The following is a 23953-nucleotide window of genomic DNA, read 5'->3' as shown; positions in this document are numbered from 1 at the left end:
CAATTTACCTGTTGAAATGTCTTTACAGTATAATTGCACCTGCCTCTATCACTTCCATTGGCAGCTCATTCCATTTACTTCCCCCTTTGTGCATGAAGATGTTGTCCCTCAAGTTCCCTATAAATGTTCCCCTTATTCTGGATTCCCTATGCTTTATTTTTAAACTGTGATGCATAGTTCTAGATGCTCCCACAAGAGGAAACACCCTCTCCACATTCACCATTCAGGATCACTCAACATCCTCCATACATATTGTGCAACCAAGTGCATCTGTCCAAGATATCTCTTGTATTGCCTTACCACCGAGAACATTTAGCCCATCCAGAATATGTTGGCTCTCAGAGAGATTCCAACAATCCCACTTAGTTCCCTATATCCTATTCTGTAATACATTCTCATTCACACTCTCCTGATTCTCCCACCACCCAATTAACCCGATAACCAGAATGTGTTTGAGATGTGGGATAAAATGGGGGAAACTGACCAAGTCACAGTATGTAAACATAGAAAAATAGGTGCAGGAGTACGTCATTCACCCTTTCGAGCCAGCACCACCATTCACTGTGATCATGGCTGATCATCTAAAATCAGTACCCCGTTTCTGCTTCCCCCCCCCCCCATATCCTTTAATTCCTTTAGCCCCAAGAGCTAAATCTAAATCTCTCTTGAAAACATCCAGTGAATTGGCTTCCACTTCCTTCTGTGGCTGAAAATTCCACAGATTCACAACTCTGCGAGTGAAGAAGTTTTTCCTTATCTCAGTCCCAAATGGTCTACCCCTTTTAAAATGCGACTCCTGGGTCTAAACACCCCCAACATCGGGAACATTTTAACAAGATCCCCTCTCTTCCTTCTAAATTCCAGTGAATACAAGCCCAGTCGGCCCATTCTTTCATCATGTCAGTTCCGCCATCCTGGGAATTAACCTGGTGAACCTGTGCTGCACTCCCTCAATAGCAAGAATGTCCTTCCTCAAACTAGAGGACAGGATCAATCCTGGGTCACTGAAGCTGTGAACAGTTGCAATACTTGAAAGGAGGTAGTATTTTAGCCCTTGTTCTATTGGGAGAAATTAAAGAAATAAATCTTCAAGACAATGACTGAGAATTGTGGCAATGGCTACACAACTGCAGATGCTGGAATCTGAAGAAAAAACAGCCGTGTGTGAAGTGGAAGGGATGGTCGACATTTTGGGCCTGGTTCCAACTTGGTCAAATAACTGATCCACATTCAGCTGTGCTGACAGGCGAGAAAGATACAATGGGGCAGTCAGCACTGGAGACGGGGGGGGGGGGGGTGGTGATAGGGAGTGGCAGCAATGACCAAGACTGTGACAGCAAGAGATAACGGAGTAAATAAAGGAAACAATGCTCACAAAACCGAATTCTCAATTTTTTTTTTAATGTCTTACAAAATATATAATAGCTAGAAAATATCGCCTAGTAGAATCATAAAATAATCTGTGGAAAAACAGGACCCAGCCTGAAGAGCAGCATTCACATTCAATAGGACCCATCTAGCAGAGGCTCATATGGATCTCTCTGTGCATCTCCCCAGCTCTCATCACAGCTGGAACCCACAGACTCCAAACATCCCGACACCCCAGATCCTTTAGTGCCTCTGTTAAACCGAGGGATCACCAGTTCACGAGGCTCCTGACGTTGGTGCAGAAAAAACTAGGAGGAATTTTGGTAATCAGCAAAACTTTTTGTAACGGGGAAGTAAAGTTTCTTCCTGAGGGTGTAGCTGGGCTGTGGCATTTGGGTCTTGAAATTCTTGTCCGTTTTCTCACTTACGTCCCTATTGACGATGGTCAGAATGCTCAGGAGGTCCTCACTAGAGTGGAAGAGAGAGAGAGAGAGAGTCCAGTCAGGTGGAGGTGCTCTGACCAACACCGTCAGTCCCATCGTACCAAGACCATTCGCGAGCTTAGGCCTGGAGCCCCTCCTACCCAGTCCCATCCACTACTTGCCTCGTCCACCCCACTGTCTGCTCCTCCTCCCGTGGACTGACCCCACCTCCCCTCTGTGATAGGCCCCCATCTCCCCACAAATCGTCCCCACTCCCTGCAGTCAGCCAGCCCATCACAACGAGAGACCCCTCCCCTCCCCTCTCATTCTTAATTGTAATCTGCATGACTAGCCCTCCCATGCAATTACCCACCTAACCCAATCGCTGTTCCTTCATTCTCTGGTGCCTCCCTTTCTTCTGCCTTGCCCCTGCCTTGCTCAGTTGGCTCTCCCTTTGGCCTATCTTTGCTTACCTGCGTCTCCGCTCTCTCCTCCTCATCCCCTCCCCATTCTCCTGACACACACCAGTGGCTCCCTCCCCTCCCTTCAGCCCGGCACTGCAGCAGGGTGGAATACCTGGGGCAGTATTCCTCCAGGTTGGCACAGAGCGACTGAATATACCAGGTTCCCTCCACCACGTGCCGGAAGGAGACGTATCCCTCCACTGTTGCCATTCCCAGCAGGAAATCTGCCTCGTCAGGGATGGTGAAACGGGTGGCCCTGACTGCATCCTCCTCCAGCAGGTGGATAAAGCCATCTTCCTCCACTGTAACACCATCCTGCTTTTCCGACCCCTGGCACGCCTGGATGAAGAAGACCTTGGGCTTCTTCTGGAGGGAAGGGCATCGCGAAGCAGAGAAGTAGGAGGTGATATCGCGAATGGCCACCTCCCTGTCGTCCGTGCCGAACATGACCCCCTTCCTACCATGGGACAGAATGCAGCAGACGAAACAGTCGTAGGGCCGGTGATCCTTACTACGGTACTCGTCCATCGCCTTCTTCATATGTGCAGCAGGCAGGTCATTCTTTATTTCCACCTTGAAACCTAGCCAGGTGAAAATCTGCCACAGTCGGCCTGTGGGGACACAGATAAGGTCAGTGGAGACTGGCTCCCATCACCCAGCAGATCTACAAAGGCTGGAGAACGATAGAGATCCCAGTCATTACCTGCATCTTTCTTCGTTCCCCTGCGTTGCGGCATCTTTTCAAAGGTGCAGTTGTTGATTATGACACAGTAGCCTCTTGGGTTGCTCTCCATTTTGTAGCTGCCCAGAGTCTGCTCCAGAAACAAGATGATGAGACTTCCCACACACGTTAAGAGGAGGTAGATCCCTGACATCACCCAGAACTACCTCATTCTAACTTGAAGATGTTTCTCCTTCTTGTATTAACTTAATTACTAGTCCCTTTTACTCTCCCAGCACAAAACTACCCCTCCCCCTCCTCCCGCAACAATCCTACAACCCCCTTCATTATTCGAACGATTTCAGTTCAATACTTAGTCATCTTCTTTATACCTCTATCTATGCAAACTGATTGTACAATTTAACTAATTTTAAAATAATATAAATCTGGAGAAGCCAGACTTGGTTCACCCTGCAACAGCTATAATTGAGTTCAATACTCCAGAGGGGATTGTACATGATGAGGGGAAACGAGATGCCCGAGAGTTCTTTTGAGAAGGCTGTCGATCAGTATTCATACAAGTAATCAGAGCTACATAACTAACAGAATCTTCATTCTAAGAAAAGCAAGCACTCAGCAGATCTGGCAGTATCTAGACAGAGCAAGAACCCTCATCAGAATAGTACTAAGAAAATAAGCAGGCAATAAATTGTGCGAGTGAGTGAGAGCGCTGGTGGAAATGGAGGGAATACAAATGCAAGGTGCAGACTAAAGTTGTCACGATAACAATTACTCTAACAACTAGCTGATTGCGATAGATGAGAATGAAAAAGCAAAAGATTGAAAGGTAAAGATACCTCCGTGGAGAGACAAAAACAAGGCATTTCCATGTGAATGGTGAAACACTGCAGTGGACTGTAGGATGCCACGTGCCCAGATGCAAGACAAGACAACTGGAGTGACGCACAAGACCAAAATGGAGGTCAGATTGTGAATGGGCTGGAGAATTAAGGTGAAAGCTCAGGGCCACGTTGTATACTGAATGTGCCTTTAAAAACCAATCTATGCTTAGTTTCTACAATGTAAAAGTACTAGGTGTACACCAACTACAAGACATTAACATTGAAGTGCAAGTGAATCGCTGCCACTTTTAGGATCATTTGAGTTTCTGAATAATGGGAACAGATAAAAGGGCAGTTGTTATGTCTCCTGCATACTATGGGGTAAATGATGTGACATGTGAGTAGGAAGAGAGGACAAGGGTTTTGAGAGGGAATGGTTTCCTTATAGTACTGAAAGGAGAGTGGAAGAAGCTGTCTAACAGTGGCATCTCAATGAAGATGCTGGAATTTGAGGATGATCTGTTTAAATTGGAGGCCAGTGGGGTCAAGGAACCCATCTTTGTTCTGGCTGAGGCGAGAGCAGATGTGACATTGAGCAGACGCCAGTCAACTATGGGAACTATAATTAAAGAAAACATCAGAAGGACACAGGTGTGCAAAGCCTCATGTTCAGAGTAGATGCAAGGAAGGAGAAACTGGGAGTATGGGCTGGATTCCTTTCCGGAGGCAGAGTGGATGTTATTCAGGTAACTGTGGGAGTCAGTGTACTGAAATGAACATGGATCATTAACTCATTGCCCAAGATGTAGATATGAGAAGACAGAAAAGAGAAGGAAAACAGAAAAGTACCACGTGGAAGTGACAACGGAATATAGATGGCAGCAAAGGTACAGAAATGTACGTTCTGTTGGAGTGCAGGAAGCAGTGACATTGCAATAATTTAAATTTAATTTTTAACAATAAACCTTGCCCCAATGACCCCCACCCACTTCGAATTCCTATCCACTTGTGATAAAGGCCAAACTCCTATCATTCGTTTTAATTACCAAGATCTAATTGAAATATTTGAGGAAACAAAACGGGAAATAGTTAACAAGAATAGAGAACTGGCAAATAGTAAGTGACCTGTCCGCACCTGAAGATCAGGAACAAGCCCGATGCTCTTGTCTTGAGAATCACTGCTATCCTGCTCACTCTTGTCTGCAGAGACACAAATGGGTAGATCATCAGTAAATGCTACCCCAGCAACAATATAGATGATATGGTGTTACAGGGGGTGAAAGATCTGGGCATTGATCCAGACAACATTTTTTATCATCATCTAAACTTATCATATCCATCTATTATAAACCACTTTACCACTGACAACTTTAATTGCTCTCCTTAACCTTAGACTCAACTTGAACTTCCCTGGTTCCAAATGACCAATGTACCAAAAACATTCTTTACCACCTTATCAAGCCGTCACCATTTTCAGGGAAGTATATACCTATACTCCTTGACCCTACTGCTCTATAACACCCCCACCCCCCCCCCCCCCCCCCCCCCCCCCCCCCCCCCCCCACCCCCCAAGGCCCTGCCATTCATTGTGAAGGTCCTGCCCTGGTACTACTTTTTGTGTAGATTCTGCCAGAAACCTTTCATGTCAGCATGCAACTATATCCAGGCCGTCTACTTGTTATCCCTGGCTGCTTAACATTTTTAACTCAAATTTTACAGTGTAAGGTTGGCACCTGCAATGTTTGTGGGAGAGGGTTCCATAAGTCTACCAAGCTTTGTGTGAAGACGCATTTCCTCACTTCTCTCAGGGCTCGGATTATATAGTTGCATCCCTTGTTCGTGCAATGAAAAAGTTTCAATGTACTTTCCAAACACGGGACAACCTTAAACAATTCCTAGTTCGTGTAATTTATGCCAATAATTTCACCACTAAGTCTCAGGCAATGCCTTGATGATTTTGTCCTGCACAAATGTTGCTGCCTCTACCCAAGAATTTTTTTAATAGATTCCAGTTTGGTGCTACTTCTTAACCTCGTCCATACCATCCACTGCCTTGCTCTCAGTCATCAGGTCGGCAAGCTCCTCCCAAGAAAACTATTGAGCAGGACTGATCTTCCCAAACCCAGATGGGCTTTCACCATTCAGAAGTTGCCCTTCCAGATATCTCCTCATTGATTCCTCTCGCATTCTGAAACTGTTTCCTTGGCCAAGATGATGCCTGCTTGTAATTTAATGGTGCGTCTCTTTTATTTAAAAATATTGAAACAAACTCAGTTATTGTGCTGCAATACATTTCCTGCTCACTACCGATCTTGCTTCTCCCTATCTTCACTCAACATCACTTTCTGGCAAACTCACTCTCACCATCTATGTAATCTTTCTCCCTTTACTCTGACCGTCTCTCTGAATCTACACTCTTTCCGCTTAAGTCACTCTCTTTTCATTTCCAGTTGTGGTTACCTTGTCCCTCATTAATCATCATGGAGGTGATACTGACGCCCTGTCCAAGTGTTTGATTATCTTGAGAGACTGAAATAAGAACAGAAAAAAGCAAAGATGAGGAGGGGCAAACTCATACTGCTGTGGTCAGCTATGTGGCAACTTGTCCCATTGATTTCCAGTTTCCTGTATAGGGTGATTTCACCAAAGGTCAAATGAGCGTAGATCCCCCCTCACGTGACCGAAAATTTTAACTGGAGGACATATGTAACTTCGGTACATGTTAGTGAATGGGGAAACACGCACTTTCACACCCGTTAAAAACATGGAAAACGGCCGATTTTTGAGCTGAAAGTTTCTGTGGTAGTCGGGGTGGCCGTGAAGCACATCGACCTAAATTTTCAGGCAAAAAAAAAGATAGAAAGTAAGGTAATTACAAGAGGGAACTGAAGGTGGAAAAAAGCGGAAGTGAACAGCCGACATTTGCCGTGGAGATTTAAAGATCCAAAATATCGGGAATTATCGCGTTTGCTCGCTGCATTTCATCAAAAGTAAGGCATTATTGACTTACTTTTGATGAAATGCAGCGAGCAAACGCGATAATTCCCGATATTTTGGATCTTTAAATCTCCACGGCAAATGTCGGCTGTTCACTTCCACTGTTTTTCCACCTTCAGTTCCCTCTTGTAATTACCTTACTTTCTATCTTTTATTTTGCCTGAAAATTTAGGTCGATGTGCTTCACGGTCACCCCGACTAGCACAGAAAATTTCAGCTCAAAAATCGGCCGTTTTCCATGTTTTTAACGGGTGTGAAAGTGCGTGTTTCCCCATTCACTAACATGTACCGAAGTTACATATGTCCTCCAGTTAAAATTTTCGGTCACGTGAGGGGGGATCTACGCTCATTTGACATTTGGTGAAATCACCCTATGTGCAAGGGACGAAATACTGTACATATTCACCGACATAAATGCACACGCCGACTCCCGTTTGCTCACTTGCATAACAGAATGAAAATGCTACAATTGGCAAGTTGGGTGGCATCTTTGGAAAGAAAATCAGTTAATGGTTCAGTTTTAGAGCGTTTAGTTTTTGATCTTCAAATTGTAAATCAGGATTTTGCAGCAATTGTCCTATTCTTGTAGTACTGTCCCCTTACTATAAAACTGACTTGGACCTACCAGTATTGTATCCTGGTGTTATGGTCATAAGTGATAAGGGCAGAATTAAGCCATTTGGCCCATCAAGTCCATCTGCCATTCAATCATGGCTGATGTATCTCTCCCTCCAAACATCATTCTCCTGCCTTCTCCCCATAACCCTTGACACCCATACTAATCAAGAATATATCTATCTTTGCCTTAAAAATATCAATTGATGTCCTCCACAGCCTTCCGTGGCAAAGAATTCCACAGATTCACCACCCTCTGACTAAAGAAATTCCTCATCTCTTTCCCAAAGGAATGTCCTTTAATTCTGAAGCTGCGACCTCTGGTCCTAGATTCTCCCACTATTGGAAACATCCTCTCCACATCCACTCTATCCAAACCTTTAATTATTCGGTAAGTTTCAATGAGGTACCCCCTCATCCTTCTAAATTCCAGTGAGTACAGGCCCATGCCGTCAAACGCTCATGTAAAGATGTGCATTTTAAATTGTCAGGAGGATGGCGAGAACAAAGTGAATATCAATGATTGGATGCTGTTTGAATATGAGATGCTGCTCTTGAGAAAATCTCCAATTGCTCATTGGAGCAATGTAGGAGGTTGAACCTAGAGAGGAGGGAGTGGATGCAGGAAAGATAATTATGGTGACTAGAAGCTCAGGATTACCTTGTGGAGGTGTCCTGTAAAACAGTCATCCATCTGTCTTTTGTTTCTCCAGTGTAGCGACCATGTGGAGTGTGCTGAATGCAGTATATGGCTAAATAGTGAATGCAGAAAGAAAGGTCCATTTGGATCCAGCAGTTATTTATCGAATGTGTTGGCTGGTGTGGTGGGAGTAAAGGCCAAAGGGAACCTCGCTTGTTATGGAACTAGAGGAAATAGTGCAGGAAATAGAGGAAACAAGTCTAGAGCCTGTCAACCATGATTAAGGGAAGCAATAATTAAGGAAAAAGATCTTAAAGACACGGTGTGGAAAATCTCATCATCCAAGCTGATATGAAGGAGACAAAGAAACCAGCAGAATGGAATGTAATGGAAACAATGGGAGGTGGAGTCAAATTAGCTGTGGAAATTTAATGGTGTTTGACTCACTGTATAACAAAGGTCCAAATTGTTGGGATCGTTGAGAATCAAATGCATTATTGGATGCTGACCTGTTGCAAACTAATATTGGTACATGACATTGGTGTCACTATAAAGCTGTTGCCTGGGTAGAGGTTTGTCATTGTATAACACTAGACGACCCATGGACCCGTGGGGTCTATAGTTGTAACGCTAGTCAAAATGGCGGTCTGAAAATGGCAGCGGGTCCGGCAACCCTCCCCCAATTGCACATGCGTGGAGTCCCCATTGTGACAACCCGTGGACGTTCGGATACGGGCTACCCTCCCCCAACTGCGCACGTGCAGATAGCGAGTCCGGCAACCCTCCCCCAACTGCGCAGACGTGGCTGACGGGTCCCCATTGTGATGCCAGAGATCCCCGTTGTGACACCAGTCAATATGAAAATGGTGGCAGGCCAAGCAACCCTCCCCCAACTGCGCACGCGTGGATACCAGGCACGGCAACCCTCCCCCAACTGCACAGGCACGGCTGGCGGGACCGGCAAGTGGGAGCACAGTGCCGTTCGCAGGAGAAAGTAAATTAGAGTTTTTAAGGGAATTACTTTGTCAAATCAAACAAAACTTGCTACTGCACACCCCAGGCATTTGATGCAGTTGGAAAATAAACAAAAGCTTCCAAACTACTGAATGAATCCCGGCAATTGAATTTTACGCACCAGAAAGTTGTGAAATTGAATTCTGTAGTGAGCTTGGACTGGGAGATCTTCTCAGTTCCTGCATTGAAGAGGAAGATGCATTGATATTAATGCAAGAATTTGTGTTAAATCTAAAATGCAACTCAAAACCACGAGATGAATAGTCAGCAGGAGAAGTGCAAAGGGAACGGTTTAGGGTACCGTCTCAGGTGCCCAGTTTTCAGTTCTCCCTGCTCAAATACCTTTAGAAAGCATTCAGCAGATATTGTTAGTTAAAGTTGAAATGCACAGATTTGAAGGCAAATTAATTACATTAGGAAACGTTGAATGGTAGGAGACAGATTAATAGAGGGGAAAGTGGGCAGGTTCTCATATTGACACGAGGTGATGAATTCTCGAGAATGTGTTGCACGCCATCATATGTATGAAACAATTTAATGAGATGGGAGACTATTCTCCAAGTTTCTCTTAATCACAAAAGATTGGTGGGCCCTAGAACTGAGTCGGTGGAAGCACTAAATCAATAAAATCATAGCATATATCAAATAATCCAATTTGAACTTAAAATGATGGAATACAATGTTTTCTAAATATTAAAAAGTTAGCACAATAGTGGACCAAAAGGACAAAGTTATTAAAACGGCACGGAGAGATACAGAAATATACCAAAATCACAACTAGAGTACTTTCAACAATTCTGGACACCTGAGAATGGATACATTGGTTTTGGATGAATACAATATAGATTTACAAGGTTGATAAACAGCCAGATTACAGAAACCAAGTTTTTACTCACAAAAGTTGGAAAGTGAAGCGATGATACAAGCATTGTTTTTACAGATGCAATGGAAAATAAGTTTTCTTTCGTTCAGTGAACAGATAGGGTGATTGCACAAGGGTTGGGGAAATTACGAACTAGAGGGCATAGGTTTAAGGGGAAAGATATAACAGGAACCCGAGAAGCAACTTTTGCATGCAGAGGGTGGTGGGTATATGGAACAAACTGCCACGGGAGGTAATTGAGGCAGGTACGATCACATCATTTATAGTTCCTTGATAAACACAAAATGCTGGAGTAACTCAGCGGGCCAGACAGCATCTCTGGAGAGAAGGAATGGGTGATGTTTCGGGCCGAGATTCTACTTCAGACTCAAAATGTCACCCATTCCTTCTCTCAAATGATGCTGCCTGTCCTGCTGATTTACTCCAGCATTTTGTGTCCATTTTTGGTTTAACGCAGTATCTGCAGTTCCTTCTTACACTTTATAGGTCCAGACGGATAAAGGCCAAATGCAGGCAAATGGGACTAGCTTAGATGAGGCATCTTGGTCTGCATGGACACTTTGGGCCAAAGGGCTTGCTCTCTTGCTGTATGACACTACCCGGGTCTGCCAATTGGGGAATCCAGGGTTGGAGTATAAAATTTAGAGGTAAGACTTCAGGTGGAAAGTTAGGAAGCACTTTTATGCATTTGGTCCTATCTTTAGTTATTCATCCAAGACTGGTATATGTTTGTCAACAAATGGCATTAACAAGTTATGTAGTGAAAAATGGGTAATGAATGATTTAATATGGCACTTAGTGCCACTGCAGCAATCTGTAAAAGGCATGAGAATGTATTCAAGGACACATAACTATTGATGTACTCACAGGGGACAGAGACGGTGGCAAAGAGACGGTGTTGAAATACACATCGGAGTTCCCTGGAGAACTAGTCTCAGGAGTTGGAGTCAACAAGGGAACAGATGTCCTGTCCAGCCTCCTTTCTAAATGAACACAGGTAGAAACAAAGAATAAAATTGTAAAGTGTCTGCATTTCTGTATAAACAGCCCGGCTGGATTCAGGGAGGGTGTAGTTGTAGAGGTCAGCAGCCACTAATTTTGAAATTTGAATCCGTGTAAACACAGGGGAAACATCTCCAGCGCACGGCCCTGATGAACACACAGAACTCCCCCTAGGCCCTACAATCTGCTGTCCAATGTCCTGCTTCCTAAACAACCCACTGCTCAGAATTCATTTCCTTGGGACCCTCTGCCACATTGGAAATGGAGATCAGCAGAAGTCCCTGATGATTTGCAACTCTGGGCAGGGAGAGTTCATAAGTTAATAGGAGCAAAATTATGCAATTCGGCCCATCAAGTTCAATCATGGCAGATCTATTTTTCCCTCAACCTCATTCTTCTGCCTTCTTCCCGTAACCTTTGATGCCATTACTGATCAAGAACCTATCAATGTCTGCATTAAAAATACCCACTTACTTAGACTCCTCAGCTGTCCGTCTGTGGCAATTATTGACACAGATTCACCACTCTCAGGCTAAAGAAATTCCTCCTCATATCCTTTCTAAAGGTCCTTTCATTATGAGATAATACTCCCCCACTAGCTGAAACATCCTCGCCACAACCACTCCATCCAGGCCTTTCATTATTCGCTAGGTTTCAATAAGGTTGCCCCACATACTTTTAAACTCCAGCGAGTACAGGCCCAGAGCCATCAAACGCTAATCATATGTTAACCCAACCATCCCTGGGATCATTGTGGTAAACCTCACATGGACCCTCTCTAAACCCAGCACATCCATCCTCAGATATGGGTCCCAAAACTGTTCACAATACTCCAAATGCAGTCTGCTCAGTGCCGTACAAAGCTTTAGCATTACATCCCTGCTTTTACAATCTAGTTCTCTCAAAATGAATGCGAACATTGCATTAGCCTTCCTTATTACCAACTCAACCTGCAAATGAACATTTTTGGGAATTCTGCACCAGCACTCACAAGTCCTTTTGCAAGTCCTCTGATTTCTGAATCCTCTCCCCAAGTTCAAAATTGTGAGTATGTTCTCTGGAATCATTGATTCTTCAATATAAATAATGAAGACAGTAAATCAGTGTTGTCATTTGTATTACAATTATCCAAGGCCCTCCCAGAACCACTCTGTCCATTTCTCTCAGTAGGAATGAGGTTGTGGTGGATGAACATTACCTTCTCTTCGGTAACTTTCAAACTTGGCCACCAATTCTTCCCCGAGTGTTTTGCATATGTCCTCTAGTAGCTTTGTGTTACATTTTTCCAGCAATCCTTCCTTCTCCATTTCAACAAGGGCATCCAGCATGGTCTGTGAAATACACCTCAGCATCACACAACAAACAATCAGATTAAAATCCTGCTGACTTCTCTTGGTGCAATGTCTTCATGTTCAGTAATTTAATACTAGGGAAAATATGACTAGCAATTATCTTTGTACCTAGAGGCATGGCAGGCCATTGTAGATGAGCCATTTATTGTAAGCTATTCTGAGAGCACAGGCAAGATTAGGTTGTCCGTCTATAAAGTTAAAGGTGGTTGCAATGATGTATGGACAACAAGGGAGAGGAAAGACCCCCTCCCCATATCATTGCAGGAAGCCTGGAATGAATTTGAGGAGTTTAGTTTAGAGATTATATTACCCCACTTTCTCATCCATCCCCTACAAACTAGAGGCAATTTACACAGTTCAATCAGCCTACAAATCCACACATCTTTGGGATCTGCCAGGAAACCGGAGTACCTCAGATTGGAGGTTTGTGGTGTTCCCCAGGGATTGGTGTTGGGTCCTTTGCGGTTTGTGGTTTATCTCAACAATTTGCATGAAACTGTACAGGGTACGAGTAGTAATTTTGCTGATGATATGACAGTGGGTGGCATCGTACACAGTGAAGAAGGTTATAGAAACATAGAAACATAGAAAATAGGTGGAGTAGGCCATTCAGCCCTTCGAGCCTGCACCGCTATTCAATATGATCATGGCTGATCATCCAACTCCGCATCTTGTACCTGCCTTCTCTCCATACCCCCTGATCGCTTTAGCCACAAGGGCCACATCTAACTCCCTCTTAAATATGGCCGATGAACTGGCCTCAACTACCTTCTGTGGCAGAGAATTCCACAGATTCACCATTCTCTCTGTATAAAAAAAGACTTCCCCCTTATCCTTAAACTGTGACCCCTTGTTCTGGACTTCCCCAACATCATGAATAATCTTCCTGCATCTAGCCTGTCCAACGCCTTAAGAATTTTGTAAGTTTCTATAAGATCCCCCCTCAATCTTCTAAATTTTAGCGAGTACAAGCCGAGTCTATCCAGTCTTTCTTCATATGAAAGTCCTGCCATCCCAGGAATCAGTCTGGTGAACCTTCTCTGCATTCCCTCTATGGCAAGAATGTCTTTCCTCAGATTTGGAGACCAAAACTGTACGCAATACTCCAGGTGTGGTCTCACCAAGACCCTGTACAACTCCCTGCTCTTATACTCAAATCCTTTTGTTATGAATGCTAACATACCATTCGCTTTCTTCACTGCCTGCTGCACCTGCATGCCTACTTTCAATGACTGGTGTACCATGACACCCAGGTCTCATTGCATCGCCCCTTTTCCTAATCGGCCACAGGGAACAGGGAAACCCTGCTTCTACAGCAATCCAGATCCAGAGCCCCTCTCCAATCATTATGTGATTATTGGCTACTCGCTCGTGGGTTTCCAGGTTTTGAATCAGGAATAAATATTAGAAATAATGAAATCAAAAAGTGCAGGAGAACAACTGGCAAGATGGTGAAAGGAATCTAGAAAGAAGGAATTAGGAGCGAGAATGCATGGAACCCAAATACCAACATGATCATTAGTTTGTCGGGCCACCACCATCTGGAACTTCAGGAGTGAAGGCCAAGCTGTCAACATTATGTCAACAACATTTAGTTTGCATGATAGAGAGGATAAGCACAGGAATGTTGGGAGAGTGGGTGAGAAGAGCAAGGGGTGGGAGTGGTGAGAATGGTGGAGGTGGCAGAGATGGGGAGAAATGGTGGGAAAAGAGGCATGGGAAGTGGCTCAGAGAAAGGGGTAGGAGGGTCTAGAGGAACGGAGTGGTCAGTGATTGGGAATGATGAATAGAGAGAGTGACAGAGAGAGAGAGATAGATGTTTGGCAGATAGAGTCGGTTGAGGGATGGGTTGAGGGAGTACAGCTGCCATCACTGTGGTCTACTGTTACAACTGGCTGGGCTCCACATTAAATATGTTCATGGCAACCTCTTTCTGCTGATTTACTTTAAGCAACAGCATAAAGTTCTGTACCATCTCATGTTTGATGCTTGATTTTATATTGGTGTTATATATTACCATATGCTTTTCAATTCGTAATAACGTTGCATCCAACTCAGTGCCCTGTACCTGCCTTCTCTCCATACCCCCTGATCCCTTTAGTCACAAGGGCCACATTTTACTCCCTCTTAAATACAGCCAACGAACTGGCCTCAACTACCTTCTGTGGCAGAGAATTCCAGAGATTCACCACTCTCTGTGTGAAAAATGTTTTCCTCATCTCGGTCCTAAAAGATTCCCCCCTTATTCTTAAACTGTGACCCCTTGTTCTGGACTTCCCCAACATCTAGAACAATCTTCCTGCATCTAGCCTGTCCAACCCCTTAAGAATTTTATAAGTTTCTATAAGATCCCCCCTCAATCTTCTAAATTCTAGCGAGTACAAACAAAGTCTATCCAGTCTTTCTTCATATGAAAGTCCTGACATCCCAGGAATCAGTCTGGTGAACCTTCTCTGTACTCCCTCTATGGCAAGAATGTTTTTCCTCAGATTAGGAGACCAAAACTGTACGCAATACTCCAGGTGTGGTCTCACCAAGACCCTGTACAACTGCAGTAGAACCTCCCTGCTCCTATACTCAAATCCTTTTGCTATGAATGCTAACATACCATTTGCCTTCCTCACTGCCTGCTGCACCTGCATGCCTACTTTTAATGACTGGTGTACCATGACACCCAGGCCTCGTTGCATCTCCCCCTTTCCTAATCGGCCACCATTCATAAAATAGTCTACTTTCCTGTTTTTGCCACCAAAGTGGATAACAGCACATTTATCCACATTATACTGCATCTGCCATGCATTTGCCCACTCACCCAGCCTATCCAAGTCACCTTGCAGCCTCCTAGCATCCTCCTCACAGCTAACACTGCCCCCCAGCTTCGTGTCATCCGCAAACTTGGAGATATTGCATTCAATTCCCTCGTCCAAATCATTTATATCGTAAATAGCTGGGGTCCCAGCACTGAGCCTTGTGGTACCCCGCTAGTCACTGCCTGCCATTGTGAAAAGGACCCGTTTACTCCTACTCTTTGCTTCCCGTCTGCCAGCCAGTTCTCTATCCACATCAATACTGAACCCCCAATACTGTGTGCTTTAAGTTTGTATACTAATCTCTTATGTGGGACCTTGCCGAAAGCCTTCTGAAAGTCCAGATACAACACATCCACTGGTTCTCCCTTATCCACTCTACTAGTTACATCCTCGAAAAATTCTATAAGATTTGTCAGACATGATTTACCTTTCATAAATCCATGTTGACTTTGTCCAATGATTTCACCACTTTCCAAATGTGCTGCTATCCCATCTTTAATAACTGAGTCTAGCATTTTCCCCACTACCGACGTTAGCCTAACTGGTCTGTAATTCCCCGTTTTCTCTCTCCTTCCCTTTTTAAAAAGTGGGGTTACCCTCCAATCCTCAGGAACTACTCCAGAATCTAAAGAGTTTTGAAAAATTATCACTAATGCATCCACTATTTTTGGGACTACTTCCTTAAGTACTCTGGGATGCAGCCTATCTGGCCCTGGGAATTTATCGGCCTTTAATCCATTCAATTTACCCAACACCACTTCCTGGCTAACCTGGATTTCACTCAGTTCCTCCATCGCATTTGACCCCCGGTCCCACTGCTATTTCCGGCAGATTATTTATGTCTTCCTTAGTGAAGACAGAACCAAAGTAGTTATTCAATTGGTCTGCCCCCATGATCAATTCACCTGTTTCTGACTGCAAGGGACCTACATTTGTTTTAACTAATCTTTTTCTCTTCACATATCTATAAAAGCTTTTGCAGTCAGTTTTTATGTTCCCTGCCAGTTTTCTTTCATAATCTATTTCCCCTTTCCTAATTAAGCCCTTTGTCCTCCTCTGCTGGACTGAATTTCTCCCAGTCCTCTGGTAGGCTACTTTTTCTGGCTAATTTGTACGCTTCATCTTTTGTTTTGATACTATCCCTGATTTCCCTTGTTATCCACGGATGCACTACCTTCACCGATTTATTTTTTGCCAAACTGGGATGAACAATTGTTGTAGTTCATCCATGCAGTCTTTAAATGCCTTCCATTGCATATCCACCGTCAACCCATTAAGAATCAATTGCCAGTCTATCTTGGCCAATTCACGTCTCATACCCTCAAAGTTACCTTTCTTTAAGTTCAGGACCATTGTTTCTGACTTAACAATGTCACTCTCCATCCTAATGGAGAACTCAACCATATTATGGTCACTCTTGCCCAAGGGGCCACGCACAACAAGACTGCTAACTAACCCTTCCTCATTATTCAATACCCAATCTAGAATAGCCTGCTCTCTCGTTGGTTCCTCTACATGTTGGTTTAGAAACCTATTCCGCATACATTCCAAGAAATCCTCTTCTTCAGCACCCTTGCCAATTTGATTCACCCAACCTATATGTAGACTGAAGTCACCCATTATAACTGTTTTACCTTTGTTGCACGCATTTCTAATTTCCTGTTTGATGCCATCCCCAACTCCACTACTACTGTTAGGTGGCCTGTACACAACTCCCACTAGAGTTTTCTGCCCCTTAGTGTTTCGCAGCTCTACCCATATCGATTCCACATCCTCCAAGCTAATGTCCTTCCTTTCTATTGCGTTAATCTGCTCTCTAACCAGCAACGCTACCCCACCTCCTTTCCCTTTCTGTCTATCCCTCCTGAATATTGAATATCCCTGGATGTTCAGCTCCCAGCCTTGGTTACCCTGGAGCCATGTCTCTGTGATCCCAACTATAATCATAATCATTAATAGCTATCTGCACATTCAACTCATCCACCTTATTACGAATGCTCCTTGCATTGACACACAAAGCCTTCAGGCTTGTTTTTACAACACTCTTACCCCTTATACTATTATGTTGAAAAGTGGCCCTTTTTGATTTTTTATCCTGGATTTGTCTGCCTGCCACATTTCACCATGCTACCTATTGATTCTACCCTCATTTTACACCCCTCTGTGTCTACGCTCACACATTTAAGAAACCCTTTACCTTTAACTCCATCCTCAACTATCCCATTCGACACCCCACCCCCCTTATTCAGTTTAAAACCACCCGTGTAGCAGTGGCAAACTTGATTGTTACACTACAAGTAAGTGTAACAATCTTACTGTAGGACTTGTCGAGGAACGATCGTTTCTCGGACGAATCTGAGATCATCCACAACACGGTCCTTCAGGAGCTCTACCAGGATGCACTTCTCACATTTGTAGCAGCCAGAGGCACCAGCGGTGTCCTTGACCTCCCATATACTGCAAGCATTGCACTGAATCAACTTGCCTGACATCTCCTTCTTTCGTCTCTCCCTCTCAAGCGTATTGCGTAGTCTCCGCCCCAAGACTCTCGAGCCAAAGACTCATACTTCCCTCACAAGACTGCTCCTCACTGCCGCTCCCCAAGAGCAGTCTTGCTTATATTGACATAAATTGCCTAATTTACCAATTTACAAACCAAATTCCTCAGTTTTCAACTGTTTTCCCTGCACTGACTCACTTCTCTCCTCCCACTTGGGCTAGAGCCAATCAGTCTTATCTCTTGCTAATCTTCTCCTGCTGTTGCTTCCAAATCTACAGCAGCTCTGAATCTAAAGATTGAAGAGATCAGTCCCCGAGTCTACTCCCTGAACACCCTTGACCCTACGGCCAAGTACAATGTCAACCCAGTCTTTAGGTTTGCCAATTATACCACTATTGTCAGCAGATCCACAATGATGAGTACAGGAAAGAGACCAAGAACCTTGTGGCAGAATATCCGGGCACCAGCCTAGCTCTTATCGTCAGCAAGACAAGAATTGGTTGTTGACCCTAGAATGCGAGGGAATGAAAATAACACTGTCCACATTAACAGATCTGCTGTAGAGATGGTCAACACCTTCACGATCGGAGTCATCCATTTCGCCAACAACCGAACCTGGCCCCTTCACACTGATGCAGTGACAAAGAAAGCACATCAGCATATTTGCTTTTTTAGGCATCTGAGAAGAGTCCATGAGGATTCTCTCCAAATTCTACAAATGCACTACTGAATGTATGCCTCGGCCAGGTATGGCAACTTGATCATCTGAATCTGCAGAAAGTGGTGAACACAGCAGACAATTAGGCTCATCAGTTCTGTCTATCCAATCCATCTTCAAGATGCAGTACATCAGGAAGGCTGGAAGTATTGTGAAGGATATTGTGGAGAAGATGTAGGAGCTTGAAAGCAGACATCTAGTTTATTTCCCATTGCTATCCGACTCCTGAAGCAATCATTTCTTTCACAGCCCATTCCTGTTGATGTCACATGTTCTTACTCTTAACCTTACCTCGTTCAGTTATTCCATTATAGTATTTCAATATTTTTGCACTGCAATCTCACATTGTTCTGCTGTCTTGCACTCGTCAACAAGGGTCTCAACCCAAAACGTCACCCATTCCTTCTCTCCATAGATGCTGCTCGGCCCGCTGATTTACTCCAGCATTTTGTGTCTAAAGTCACTGTATTTAATGTTGTGTTCATCATTCTTGTATGTATACCGTTTACAATTTGAACTACATATTAACTAGAAATTTTATTGCATCCCGATTTATATAGCAATAAAATAATTTCTAGTATCATAACATATGCAACTCTCATTCCTTCTCAGAAGCATAAACATGTTCAATATCTCAAGATAATTCAGGTACTTTGATCTACTCTAAAAATTGTAATTGTGTATCACTATTGTGATTTGTGTTTCTGACTTTCATAGAATTAGAAACATAGAAAATAGGTGCAGGAGGAGGCCATTCCCTTAACTCTTTTTCCCTTAACATATCTAAAGACGCTTTTATTGTCCTTCTTTATATTCCTGGCCAGCTTCCCTTTGTATTTCATCTTTTCACCCCCTATTGCCCGTTTTGTATCCTTCTGTTGTCCTATGAAAGTTCCCCAATCCTCTAGCTTTTGGCTACTCTTTGCTGTGTTATACATCTTTTCTTTTAGTTTTATTCTATCCCTAACTTCTCTTGTCAGCCTCGGTTGCCCCCTACTCCCCTTAGAATCTTTCTTCCTTTTTGGAATGAAATTATCCTGTGTCTTCCGGATTATGCCCAGAAATTCCTGCCATTGCTGTTCAACCGTCATTCCTGCTAGGATCCCTTTCCAATCTACCTTGGCCAGCTCCTCTCTCATGCCTTCATAATCCCCTTTGTTCATCTGCATCACTGCCATTTCCGATTTATCCTTCTCCTTCTCAAATTGCAGATTAAAACTAATCATATTATGATCACTACCTCCAAGCGGTTCCTTTACCTCGAGTTCTCTTATCAAATTTGGTTCATTGGACAACACTAAATCCAGAATTGCCTTTTCTCTGGTCGGCTCCATTACAAGCTGCTCTAAGAATCCATCTCGGAGGTACTCTACAAACTCTCTTTCTTGGGGTCCTGAACCAACCTGATTTTCCCAGTCTACCTGCATATTGAAATCCCCCATCACCACAGTGGCATTACCTTTGTTACATGCCAGTTTTAACTCCTGCTGCAACTTACACCCTACATCTGGGCTACTATTTGGGGGTCTGTAGATAACACCAATTAGTGTCTTCTTGCCTTTGCAATTCCTCAACTCAATCCACAGTGACTCTACCTCGTCAGTCCCTATGTCTTCCCTGCAAGGGACTGAATTCCATTCCTCACCAGAAGAGCTACCCCCCCCCCCTCCTCCCCTCCTCCTCTGCCCACCTGCCTGTCCTTTCTATAGGATGTATAACCCTGAATATTAAGTTCCCAGACCCGATCCTCCTGCAGCCACGTCTCGGTAATCCCCACAATGTCATATCTACCAACCTCTATCTGAGCCTCAAGCTCATCTACTTTACTTCTTATACTTCGCGCATTCAAATACAGTACTTTTAATTCCTTACGCATCTCACCATTCACATCGATCTCTACTACACTTGGCCATACTCTATCCCTTTGTGAGCTTTCTTTCCCATTAATTCTGGGGTCATTAACTATCCCTTTACTCCCTTTCCCTTTAACTCCGTCCTTGACTATCCCATTTGACCCCCCCCCCCCCCCTTTATTTAGATTAAAACCACCTGTGTCGCAGTAGAAAACCTGCCTGCCAGAATGCCAGTCTCCCACCTGTTAAGGTGCAATCTGTCCCTTTTGTCATGCTCCCCCTTACTCCAAAACAGCACCGCTTTAGAAAGATGCACCAAACTGATCCCAGAGATGAGAAGCTTTGCGTTATGAGGAGAGATGAGGAGCAGGTGAAAATTCCTGGGATCATATAAAACAAGCAAGAATCAAATTTTCTCTTTGTTAGAAGCAATACTAAGACAGCCTTAATTTGAGCAAAAAGGGAACGTCAGGGGAACATTGTTATTTCTAGAAGCTTGTGAGCATAGGGGATTTACAAGTCTTCTGAAAGTGAAAATAGATCTGATGAAAGGGCGAGGGAACAAGATATAGGAAATTACTTTGAGAGTGGGCATTAGAACAGCAGGCTAAAAGTGCTCGTTCTGTGCCATAAAATACAACATTAGAGACAAGAAATCGTAGGTCAATGTGTTGGACACCAGATAAGGCACATCCATTGTACGCACCTTGATATTTTCCAGCTTGGATTTAGAAAAATGTCGATGCAATAAATGTTTTACAATATCCAAATCCTTCATAGTAATATCCTCTGACACCTCAAACAAAAGCTGTCTGCAATTAGAAGTAAGTTTACATTATGAAAGATTTGTCAAAATAGAAAGAAATCAGGACTGGGCAGAGTGAAGCAGAATTCTCCCCAGTCCTTAGCTTAGCACTATTGTACTGAAGAAATTAAAAGAACAGTCTATAAATTCAAGCTTTTTATAGCATTCAAAATGCCCAAGCAAATGCTTGGGGGATAGGTAACAAACAAGATTAAACGCAACATAGAGCTTCCTCATACAAGAAGCGTACCCCAACAGCAACAGCTGGATAAATATAAAAGCTCCCTTCAAACCGTCCTATCAATTAGTTTGTTGGACTTTTACAGGAAAAGTCAGAAGCAATAATTCATTTCCCCAGTTCCACATGTGTAAGATTTGACACAAAGCCCTTTACATTCTGAACCAATAAATGTTCGCAAGGCAATTACTAGTTGGTTTACAACTGGCAACTCTGCTGAGACATAGCTAAGAATGAGACCCCCACAGCCCCAGTATCTGCTAATGTTTGCTTGCCCAAGGTAAACAGAAGGAAGTGATGGTGAGGTTCTGTGTGTTCCCACATTGCACAAGCCTTTGCTCACCTGTATGATGAGACCTTGGCCTTTCCCAGATTCTTCAACTCGTTGCAAACCTGTTGTTTGTTATATTTCATCCTATTCAAGAGCCTGAACTGTTTGATACAGTACAGCAGCTCAGCAACAATGAAACAGTCAGACACATCGAGGAAGCCCTGCTCCTGCAGCGCCTGGAAGAGACCAAGCCCAGAATCAGCCTTGTCAAGCTGGTTGACGCTCAATAAATCTCGGCAAAGGAACTTCATGGCATTCAATTCATCAGAGCCCAGGTTCGCACTGATGTCAATGAGAAGGGTATTCAACTTAAAATCAGCAGAATCCATCACATCCAAGACCTAAATGGGAGAAATCCACAATGAAGACAGCAAATCCACCACTGCAAACACATTGTCTCATGAATCATTGTCTCCCGTGCCCGAAACGTTACCCCCCCGCTTTCTCCAGAGATGCTGCCTGTCCCGCTGAGTTACTCCAACACTTTGTGTCTACCCCCAGGAGCAGGAATCCCGACTACGCTCGCTGCTCGTCCCACGATCGGGTTCCGGACCCGAGGTCGGAAAATCGATGCCACCCGCAGTCTCCAGGCCGGGGTTCCCAGACGACCCGTGCGGCGGAGGCCACAGTTCACCTGGGTCCGGACCCTGGCGGCCTGAGGGGCAGAGGCTGGAGCTCACCTGGTGCTAGACCCGGCCTCACTTCTTGGTAAACGCGGAAGAGCCGTCAGATCGGCCCCAAATCAGCCGTCATTACGTCGCTGAGAGGCGGGAACCTCCGCGCCGAACACTGCACGGCGCAAACTCAACCCGCCCACCCATCTATCTATCTGCACAGCGCAAACCCTGTCTGTCTGTCTATCTATCTATCTATCTATCTATCTATCTGTCTGTCTGTCTGTCTGTCTGTATGTCTGTATGTCTATCTATCTGCACAGCGCAAACCCAACCCGCCCATCTATCTATCTGCACAGCGCAAACCCAACCCGCCCACCAGTAAGTACTAAAGCTAATGCCGCCCACGGCGTAAAACCCCATCAATCTGCACTCATTTCAAAACGCAAATCAGACAGAAGTGTAGGGCACAGCCATCCAACAAGGCGCAATTTGCCTGAGCTATTCCCAGATAACTCGGTTCCTCCAACGTTAAGAAAGTTAAATAACCTTCTGTATAGGGGGGGTTGCACGTAAGGTCACTGGGTCATAGGGCTCGACTGTCGCACGGAGCCGCTCAATCCATCTGGAGAACATCCGTAACTTCCGGTACATGTTATTAATGCAAGAAACGCGTACTTTCCTACCTGTTAAAAACCGCCAAAATGTTGAATTTTTGCGCTGAAAAATATTGTGGATTCCCTATACCCTGTACCTCACGGACACATCGGCCCACAGTCCCTCAACTCCCAGTCATCAGTCCAGACATAACGAGAAGGCAGCTGTTGATCCCTTTAAGTGTATCCTGCCATCCAATGCTATCTCCACGTTCATCACTATCTCCCTATCCTTCAATGTCCAGAAATCTATCCAGCTCTGCTTTGAATAATAATGACTGCAGCTCTACATCCTCCAGGTTAGAGAACTCCAAAGGGCCTGGTATTTTTCTCGCTGTACCATCACAATCGAGCCAGGAGATCAACCTTGATTCATCAAAGAACTAAGAGGGGTTCAACAATTGAAACCACCTTCACCAGTAAGTGCCAAATGAATGATCCATCAGAGCTTCTTCTGGAGCTCCCTGGCATCAGGAAACTGGTCTTTGGCCAATATATTCAATTGATTTCAAATAAAATTAGGTACTGGATGCCCTGCAAACTTCCAAGAGAAAAAAATCCCCATCGCCCCCATCCACTGGGAAATCAAATTCCTAATGGAACCCAGTACAAAACGACTGCTTTTTGACTTTGGGCAGCAGCAGATTCTCCTGAGATTTTCTGAGAGAGATTCAAGAGCTCCAGGGTAGGATGGCACAAAACATGGAACAGAGGTGAATGCAAGAGGTGAGGTGTCAATTGACAGAATGAGGCACTAAAAAAAACTTAAATCAATGGACATCAAGGGAAACTGAAGTGACTGGGGCTAAACCAGTGATTGTTAGAGGTCGAGGTAACGAGCCTCTGAACATCACTATGGTGTTGCTCTGGACAGCATACTCAAGAAATACATTTTCAGCAGAAATAAAATCCAAGTAATGAGTGAACAGATTTTTGGTGGGTGCTGTTTGCCATCACTGTCAACCATAACTACCAGTACTTTGGGTGAGACTGAGAGGACAGTTTTTTTGCATGGTGAGGTGGTTTTCAGCGTTGAACAGCACGTATAGCTTTGTAAGATGTGGAGCAGACGTTTTGGTACCACAGCTGCGATGCTGAAGTTCATGCTACTACTGGGATCTTACGTTTTTCTGGACATCATCTGAAATGAATCAAATTTGTGAAGATC

At 44.2% G+C, this 23953-nt stretch overlaps 1 protein-coding gene across 4 annotated transcripts; it reads right to left on the bottom strand.

The window, feature by feature from the left end:
• Nucleotides 1–1383: 1383 nt before the first annotated feature.
• Nucleotides 1384–22798, bottom strand: LOC129698953 (caspase-8-like). Of its 4 annotated transcripts, none has more exons than XM_055638450.1 (11): nucleotides 22679–22798; nucleotides 21528–21856; nucleotides 20848–20953; nucleotides 12107–12239; nucleotides 10774–10889; nucleotides 9145–9202; nucleotides 6218–6286; nucleotides 4893–4957; nucleotides 2958–3066; nucleotides 2367–2865; nucleotides 1384–1836 (listed from the first exon to the last, which is right to left on the bottom strand). In XM_055638450.1, the coding sequence occupies exons 1-11, from the start codon at nucleotides 22781–22783 to the stop codon at nucleotides 1677–1679; spliced, it is 1749 nt and encodes a 582-aa protein (XP_055494425.1). In that variant the 5' UTR covers nucleotides 22784–22798; the 3' UTR covers nucleotides 1384–1676. The 4 variants fall into 4 exon arrangements, with proteins under 4 accessions (XP_055494425.1, XP_055494426.1, XP_055494427.1 ...); XM_055638451.1 differs by lacking the exon at nucleotides 22679–22798 and adding an exon at nucleotides 22196–22342; XM_055638452.1 differs by lacking the exon at nucleotides 22679–22798 and adding an exon at nucleotides 21949–22084.
• Nucleotides 22799–23953: the final 1155 nt, after the last annotated feature.

This window comes from Leucoraja erinacea, chromosome 7 (assembly GCF_028641065.1).
Source record: "Leucoraja erinacea ecotype New England chromosome 7, Leri_hhj_1, whole genome shotgun sequence".
NCBI classification, from domain to species: Eukaryota; Metazoa; Chordata; class Chondrichthyes; order Rajiformes; family Rajidae; genus Leucoraja; species Leucoraja erinaceus.
The sequence above is the reverse complement of the archived record's forward strand: the minus strand, read 5'-3'. Positions and strand labels throughout refer to the sequence as shown.

What these genes read in the sequence shown, in the direction of transcription:
- LOC129698953 (XM_055638450.1), bottom strand. Translation starts at nt 22,783, where the DNA reads ATGTACCGGAAGTTACGGATGTTCTCCAGATGGATTGAGCGGCTCCGT. An exon ending in CCAAGCTGGAAAATATCAAG is followed by an intron (nt 12,240 to 20,847) that starts GTGCGTACAATG and finishes TGTATTTCACAG; the next exon opens with ACCATGCTGGATGCCCTTGT. An exon ending in TGCCACCGTCTCTGTCCCCT is followed by an intron (nt 9,203 to 10,773) that starts GTGAGTACATCA and finishes TCTTCAATGCAG; the next exon opens with GAACTGAGAAGATCTCCCAG.